The 9,099-nt window shown below is 39.6% G+C and overlaps 1 protein-coding gene across 1 annotated transcript in view; it reads left to right on the top strand.

Annotated features, from left to right (window-relative positions):
• Nucleotides 1–300: 300 nt before the first annotated feature.
• LOC101664125 (V-type proton ATPase subunit S1-like protein) overlaps nt 301–9,099 on the top strand; it is a 47,875-nt gene continuing 39,076 nt past the window's right edge. Inside the window, exon 1 of the mRNA XM_004703505.2 lies at nt 301–423. Coding sequence (XP_004703562.1) covers nt 329–423 — 95 coding nt within the window. The 5' untranslated portion in view covers nt 301–328. The remainder of the gene's footprint in view (nt 424–9,099) is intronic.

Below are 9,099 nucleotides of genomic sequence, written 5' to 3'. Positions count from 1 at the left end.
AGTATCAAAATCCTGCAATTTTCTGAAAATAGCTTAAGTGGCAGAGAGCGTTTCCTCGGAAAATCTCCCTAATCATCCTTCAGTGAGCTGAGTCATCCAACACCTCAAGCACCCTCGTCTGTTGGGCGGTATTATAAGCTCTATACTTTTCTGCTCGGAGCAGGCCCCTCCCGAAGCCCTCCCCCCATAGAGAGGGCAGCCTGAGATAGGTGTCTTTTAATTGGTCGAATATGCTGTCTGTCACATGGCATGAAAGGTACGGCCTCGCTCTGTATCCACTTATGAATTAACAGATGTGCTTAGGTTGAAGAAACTGATTTATTTCTTGATGGGAAGAAAAATCTTGTTTAGCTTTTCAGTTGTTTTCTTGTGCGTTGGATTTTCACTCACTTTGGACCAGATACTCGCCAGGAAGAATGTAAGGTGAGGAATGACATACCTTCTAATGCAACCTATCTGTGAGCTTCAAGTGTAAGATGAGGCAGTTCGGTAATTTCTTTATATTGCTCTGTAGCTATAGTCAAAATGAGTAGTCTAGGTTAGATCATTTGACAAGCTACTCAAATCATTGAACTTGAGTTTATAAACAAGACACAAAAATATAATCTTTATTATCAGATGAAAAAGTTATTCATTCAAAATACCTAAGAAGCATTTGTGTGCTCTAGCAAAATGTCTATCTATTAGAAAATGATTCCTCAAGTCAGTGTTTAGGTTTTTGGGCTTTTTTATGCTTCCAAGTAAGTATATGCCAATTTCAGTTTCTCCTGCCATCATTGTGTAGGAAAAGAGTAAGGAAAAAATAAAAAACAAACACTTAGAAATAGATAACCTGCCCCCCTGTCCCCACAGGGCATGAAATCATTGTAACTTGTAAGAGACAACAATTATACGGAGTAAACGCGATTTAAAATTAGCAAGCAAAAATATCTCTTTATACTTGCATTTATTGTGTGTGCTTTGGCTTCTTTTTTTAATTCTGCCTAAGGGAGCTTGAACAGATTTATCTATAAATAAGAATATTTACTATCTGGAATAGCAATGAATATATGTCCTGTCTCCCAAGAAACAAAATGTGTCATCCGAACAGATTAATCAGGGAATTTAGTGAGAACACAGCGGCCAGCAGGTGACCAGCTGACCCGCGTCCTGCTGGATCCATTAAATCACAGTGGAGAGAGGCTAGACGTACAGGTGCTTTCCCCTCTCATTTTCAAATCGATTAGTGCTCTCCATTCAGCTCTCTTTAAAACAGTGAGCGACTTATACTCAGTGGTTAAAGATTAGCAATATTTTCTTTCCTGGTTTAGATGGTTTATAGAGTTCATGGATGGTTTATGCAGACATAGCTGATTGGTGGGCGAATTGCACTGTTAAAATGGACACCATGAAGTATCAAAATGCGAATTCTGTTTTTGATGCGTTTAGGTCATCTTAGCTTTAGAAGAGACTTACAAATCACATTTAAAAAAATAGTCATTTAAATCTAATAGATGGTGCATGGACTCATGAGGAACCTGGAAGAAAACCATTGCTGTTTTGTGATTGTTCTTTCAAATCATAGATGTGAATTTTAACATCTTTCAACTCTGTAGGGGCAGCTTGTGTTTCTTGAATCTCCAGGCAGGATGATTGTATTGTAAGTTTGATGTCTGTGCTTTGTGAGCTTAGAGGGAGTCAGCCTTACCACTCATCCATTACATGGACCTGCATCAGATTGAGTTGATGCTTAAACCAAAAGGAAATCCCTTCTCTTTCAGACAGCATCCTTCATGGTTTACTGCTCTGCACACCCTTCTCAGAGTTTGTCCATTAATCTGTTAGTTCATTCACTCATGCAGTATGTGTTTTTAATGGCTTGGCACTTGTACATAGCTAGGTGCTGTGCTAGGTGCTGGTCTACTTGAATGAACACAACCAGTCATAGCCCTGGCCCTGTGGATCTTTAAGTCTAATGTGGTAGATGTTCATTAATCATAGGTATATGAAGGGGTTCAAAAGAGTCCATGGAAAATGGAATTAAAAGATAAGGGAATTTTCCATACATTTGTTGAAATCCCCTTGTTTATCATTAGATTACAAGTCAACTTTGAAAAGTGTTGTGGGGGAAAACAAGATAGGAGGCTGTAAGCACGTATATTGGGAGGTCAGAACCGATCTGAGAAGGTAGGGATGGTGTTCTTGAGGAAGTGATGTTTGAGTTGTGATCAGAAGGCAGATGGGATTTAACTAGAGAGCAGTGTAGAGAGAAGGTTAGAGAACACCCTTCAAAGGAGCAGCATGTGCAAAAGACTCTTAGCAGGAAAGAATGGAACACGGGGCACTCAGGGACAGAAGGCTGAAATGGGAGCCCTGGTGGCATAGTGGTCACCCACTGGGCAGCTAGCCAGAAGGTCAGCAGTTAGAAACCATGAGCCACTCAGGGGAGAAAGAGGAGGCTTTCTACACCTGTCAAGTTCCAGTTTCAGAAACTCACAGGGGCAGTTCTACTCTTTCGTCTAGGGTCACTATGAGTCAGAATCAAGTCAATGGCAGTGAGTTTGGTTTTGGGCGAATATAGCTGGAACAGAGAGGAGGTAACACGGGGCAGACACAGTTGTCGGGATGAGGTTTGTAGGGCCCATTGGGCACGCCGTGGTGCTTGAGTAATAGAATTCTCACCGTCCTTGCTGGAGATCCATGTTTAATTCTGGCCAATATTCTCCAAGTGCATCACTCCTTTGTAATTGGAGCTGGCACCTTGCTATGATATTGCAGAGGTCTCTTTATTTCTTATTCTTTTTTAAAAAAATCTGTCATATTTTATTGGGTACACACACTCTTGGGGTTATTGTTGTTGTGAAGCCCAACCAGTCAGTTCTGATTCACAGAGACGTATGGCCCAGTCCTGTGCTGTCTCACAATTGTTCTTATGTCTGAGCCCATCAGTAAAGCCACACTGGCAATCCATCCTGTCGAGGGCCTCCCCCCTTTCCGCTGCCTTTCTACTTTACCAAGTATGATGTCATTCTCCAGGGACTGTCCCAAGGACATCTAAGGAGGATTCTGGCCGTACTTCTTCCAAGACAGATTTGTTTGTTCTTTTGGCAGCCCATGGTACTTTCAACATTCTTCACCAGCACCATAATTCAAACAGATTGAGTCTTCTGTCTTCTTTATTTAGTGTCCAACTTTCAAAGGAATACGAGGTTCTCAGGGTGGGAAAGGGCTATACGTCCAGGAGGGAAGAGGAAAGGGGAAAGAGCAGATTGGACCAGGACTGTAGGCAGTGCCCTCTGCCCTGGCTTCCTCAGTGTTGCTTCCAGAGCTGCCCCTGTTCAAGCTTCTCATAAGAGAGGCAGTAGCTGAAACCATGTAAGCATCCAACACCATGGAAATCCCTGTGATGTGCCTCTATGTCCCTTGACGCACCCTATGTCACGTGCCCATTACTTGTTGTAATGCCTATTGTAAGCTCTCTGAAAGGCAGTGTCTTTTAGGCTGAAGTCCCTATTTGACATTCGGTGATAGGACTAATGCCATCATTGAGTCCTGAACAGGTTTGAATGGAGCTTCCAGACTAAGAGGGGGTAGGACAAAAGGCTTTGTAATCTACTTTAGAACACTCATGAATGCAAACCCTGGGTGACAAAGGTCTGATCTGCAGCCAAGGATGGAGATGATACATGACCAACTCTCATTGTCATTGAGTGGATACAGACTCACAGGGAACCCTACAGGATAATAGAACTGCCCCTATGGGGCAGTTTCGGAGACTAACTCTTTATGGGAATAGAAAGTCTCATTTTTCTTCTGCAGAGCAGCTGGTGGTTTCAAACTGCTGACCTTGTGATGATCAGTCTAACACCTAATCCTCTACATCACCAGGGCTCCTACCTGACCGATGTCCAAGGGGTCATCCCTATGGTTTGGGGACTAACTCCTGAGTAGCTAACAAGAAAAACAACAGTCATGATGGAAATGTGCTCTTTGTCCTGCTTTTGGAAACCAATGACTAGGACCAGGAGAGACCTCGATGAAGGCTAACTTGTTAAACTCGTGATGGAAAGCCTTTTAAATAATAATAATAATAATAATAATAATAAAAACACAGCGCCAGCTTTTACAAGCCAAAGCTTCTTGATTCCTTTTCAGGTATCTTACAGAAGATAACTCCCTTTTAGTAGAAAGTGATATGAATTCTTTGAAGACAAAGTAGGTTTAATATTTCAGCCAGTGGTTTTAAAGTTTCTTCACAGGGATGATTTTCATACAGCTAATTTGTTTAGTTCCTGCTTTAGTGGAGAGGCTACATAATCATGGGAAGATGCTTGTGTACTTGTCTTTGGCTGGTATTATGCTGTTTTAATGATACTGGGAGCCATCCAGGCAGATTGGACTCTTTGAGACCCTTTGTACAAGACAATAAAACAACCTCTGTCTCTGCACCATCTTAATTATCATTTGTAGGTTTGAGCCCATTGTCGGAGCCACTTACGTCAATCCAACTCATTGAGGACCTTCCACTTTTTTGCTGAACCATTACTTTACCAAGCATGATGTCTTTTTTCCAGAGCTGGTCTCTCCTGATAACATGTGCAAAGTATATGAAATGAAATCTCACTATCCTTGCTTCTAAGGAACACTTTGGTGTGCTTCTTGTAAGACCTGTTTGTTCTTTGGCAGTACTTTCAGTGTTCTTTACCAACATCCTAATTCAAATGCATCGATTCTTCTTTGACCTTCCTTATCCATTGTCCATATTCCCCATGAAAATGGGGCAAATGAGAAGACCATGGCCTGGGTCAGATCCACCTTAATCCTCAAAAAGACATCTTTACTCTTTAACACTCTAGAGAGGTCTTGTGCAGCAGATTTGCCCAAGGAAATACCCTGTTTCATTTATTGACTGTTACATTCATGAACATTAATTGTGGATCTCCTCGGTAAAAGGAAATCTTTGACAACTTAAATTTTTGCTTATCAGGTTGCTATTTATTGGTCCACTTGTGAAGATTTTTGTTTTCTTTAAATAGAGTTGTAATCTATACTGGAGACTGTAATCCTTGACCTTCATTACTAAGTGCTTCAGATCCTTTTGTCTTTCAGCAAGCAAGCTTATGTCAAATGCATATCATAGGTAGTTAATGAGTCTTCTTTTATTTCTGATGCCTTGTTCTTCTTATAGCCAGCGTCTCAAATGATTTGTTCAGCAAACTGATTGAATAAGTATGATGAAAGGATACAACCCTAATGTACATCTACCCTGACTTTAATGCATGCAGCAGTCCCTTGTTCTGCCCGAATGACTGCCTCTTGCTCTACATACAGGTTTCACATAAGCACAATTCATGCTGGGGAATTCTCATTCTTCTCAATGTTACCCATAGTTTGCTATGGTCGACCTGGTTGAATACCTTTGCATAATCAATAAAACACAAGGAAACATCTTATACTTTTTGCTTTCAGATAAGATCCACTTGGAATTAGCAATGCTATTCTTCATTCCACATCTGAATCTGGCTTGAATTTCTGCCATCTCCCTGCCAATGTTTGCTGCAACCACTTTTGAATTATCTTTAGCAATATTTTCTTTGCATGTGATATTAATGATATTGTTGAGAATATGGCTTCCGGTAAGATCTCATTAGTTAAGCCTTATGGGTTTAGGTAAAGATTATTTGAATTATAGGCTATTATTTTTTTTAAGTAGCAACATTAGAGTGTGTTCATAAAGATTCACTGAAATTAAAATTATCCTGTTGTCTGCTAGAAGCTTTCCATCGTTGAATACATGGATATTTTAAAGTAGCAAAGCAAAGTCTCAAATCAAGCACATTAATAGTGTGAAATTTCATTCATTCATTCATTCATTCATTCATTCATTCATATACTTACTCAGTAGACATTTATTAAATTCTCCTGATAATGAAATACTTGCAGATATTTTGAGGCATATTTTTCATGTGTAAGGAAAATAGACCTCATTTCCTTCTGATATTGCTCATTAAGAGATTTCAAATGGAATGGTGTATCCTCTGTCATGAAATATCACTTTTGAATGAACAAAGTTCTAGTAAAGGAACATTTAAAAATCTACTGTGGTAGGGGCATGGTTAGATGGTATATTATTTAAAGGTTTGTAGAAGATCTCCAAGAACAATTGTCTGGGTATTTGTGTTTCTTCAATATGATCAGCTCTATTTTAATATGTACTGCAGAGTTTGAAGTTCAGGTAGGTGAAAATCATTCGGAAAACACGGATTTATTGTATTAACATTATTGCCTTGAGGGGAGTCTCAAAGTTGCTACTCCGAAAACTAAATTCTGTTAGTTCTCCTAGATATGACTGGACTCAGCTTCACGCTAGCGGGACTCACACAAGGCAGAGGATAAGCCCAAATGCTACTTTACAACAATTTAGAGCATGGCCCCTTTTGGACAAAGATGAAATTAAAACAACTTATTTAAGTAATGCCTGTACAAGGACTTTAAAAAAAAAATCAAACAGTGTGAAGGCATTTAAAACAAAAACATTTTACCTTTTTAGCCAACTTTTAAAAATATTTGGTTGTTTCTTCTATGGCCATTTCCCAGTTTTTCTATAGTAATACACAACTCTCATATTCTAGAATCTTGTAATCACAAACATTCGTCTCTTGCTCATGCTACACATTGATAGCTACAGGTGGACTGTTACGACTCTGTTCTACCTCTGCCTCGCATACGTTCTCATTCCAGGACAGAATGAAGGAACAACTCTTACTGGGGTAGACCATTCTTATGGGAAAGGATAAAGAGCAAGAGATGACAGGTATACGCAATGCCTAAAGCTTTGCTCATGTTCCATTAATACAACCAGGTCTTCATAGACAAGCCTGACGATGGGGCAGGGCCATATTCTCCACCAGCAGGGAGGCGCTGAAAGGTCTATGGCCAAGGGAAAGAATGTACAATCCTCTTATAGAACGAAGACGGTCCAATGGACGCATTTAATTATAAATAAATTATACCTGGATAAAATTGATAAAAGGGGTCCTAGTGATTGAAAGGGCTCAGCTGCTAATTGAAAGGTGGATGATTCTAACTCACCAGTTGCTCCACAGGAGAAAGACTTAGCGATCTCCTTCCATAAAGACTGAAAGCCTTGGAGGACAGTTCTACTCTTTCCTGTAGGGCCGCCATGAGTTGGAATTGACTTGATAGCAATGGGTTGATGAAAATGAATGAGTAATTGCATGCATGTGTGAATTCATTAATTGCAACTACTAGACACCATAGTTTGCAATTTGTCATATTCAAAAATTCTCACTGGATAATAGGGATTACTTTGTAATTAGTTTTTTATAATGAGTTCTAAGGCTTTTTGCATGATAAAGATGTAGTAGCTCTTCAATTAAAATGATGTTTTGCATGCATAGCATGATATATAATATATATCTTCAAAATGTAGAAATGTCAAAGTTTATATGATCGGAATGCATGTAGGACTTCAGACTCACTTCATATAGAATGTTATCTGTACTTTAAAAATGGCAGGTACAACTTCTCTAGAAAACGGAAAATCTGTCATAAACAAAGTTAAAACTCTTTATGACATTTATGGCACCGTTGGAGATTCGAACGCTGATGAAACATTTAATAATATCGTGGTTAGGGGCCATGGGGGTGGTTCCGGGCCACAGGATGAGTTACTGCTTAGCCCTGCGCCATCCGCATGAGGGTTCCTAAGCTTGAGCCCATGTTGCAGCATTGTGTCAATCCATCTTACTGAGGACCTCCTCTTCTTCACTGCCCCTCTACCAAGCAAGGTGTTCTTCTCTAGGGACTGATCGCACTGGGCTGTGTGTTCAAAGTGTTCAACAGGGAGTCTCATCGTCTTTGCGTTTGAAGAGCACTCTGGCCATCCTTCTTACAGGACAGCTTTGTTAGTCCTTTGCAGTCTATGCTACTTTCCATATGCTTCACCAGCAGCACAGTTCAAATGCATCCATTCTTCTTCTGTCTTCCTTATTCAATGTTGGTTGTTAATCTTTTTAGACATAATTGTCCTTATATTTATAAGGTTTAAATTTTTTTTAAATAAATCATTTTATTGGGGGCTCCTACAATTGGAGGCATTTATAACAATCCATACATCCATGTGTCAAGCACATTTGTACATATATTGTCATCATCCTTTTCAAAACTTTTTCCTTCTACTTGAGCCCTTGATATCAGCTCACTCCGCCCCCCATGAATCATTGATAAATTATAAATTACTATTATTATTATTCTCATATCTTACACCATCTGCTGTCTTCCTTCGCCTGTTTCTTTTGATCATCACTGGAGGGGGGTTACACAATTGGTTTCCCCTTTGGAAATTATAAACTTTCTTAGAATTTCTCCAAAATAATACCAAAGGGAAGTGGATGAGTTTCTAGGGGAAATGAAAATTATTTTGAGTTAAGGCTTACTGAAGTTGGAAAATTACTAAATTAGAAAGGATGGGAGTCAGGGTTGGAGCCTTGAACCCTACTCAGTCAATCTGCAGGCTGTGAAAATAATCTGAGAAACTGGACTGTGTGAAGAACAAGCCATCAAGATCAGAGCAAGATTCTGCACCTTCCAGTGTGCACCTGATATAACTTTCTTTGTGGAAAAGGGAAAGAAGTTGAAATATTTATTGATGAAGATAAAAATCTATAGCCTTCAGTATGGGTTACACTTCAACACACAGAAAATAAAACCCATTATAATTGGGCCAATAACCAGCCTCAGAGGAAATGGAGAAAAGATTCAAGTTGCCAAGGATTTCATTTTACCTGGATCAACAGTCAATGCCCAGGGAAACAGCAGTCCAGAAATCACTTGACAGGTTGCACTGGGTGAATTTGCTGCTCAAGAGCTCTTTATTTATTTATTTTCTTACTTTTCTTTTTTTTTAAATAAATCGTTTTATTAGGGGCTCATACAACTCTTTGTACATTCATTACCCTCATCATTCTCAAAACATTTGCTCTCCACTTAAGCCCCTGGCATCAGGTCCTCTTTTTTCCCACTTCCTCCCCGCTCTCCCCTCCCTCATGAACCCTTGATAATTTATAAATTATTATTTTGTCATATCTTGCCCTATCC

Source organism: Echinops telfairi, unplaced genomic scaffold (assembly GCF_000313985.2).
Source record: "Echinops telfairi isolate 266 unplaced genomic scaffold, ASM31398v2 ScPeMD7_7469;HRSCAF=8507_1, whole genome shotgun sequence".
Taxonomy (NCBI): domain Eukaryota; kingdom Metazoa; phylum Chordata; class Mammalia; order Afrosoricida; family Tenrecidae; genus Echinops; species Echinops telfairi.
Note: the sequence above shows the minus strand (reverse complement) of the source record. Positions and strands in the feature narration are given on the sequence as shown.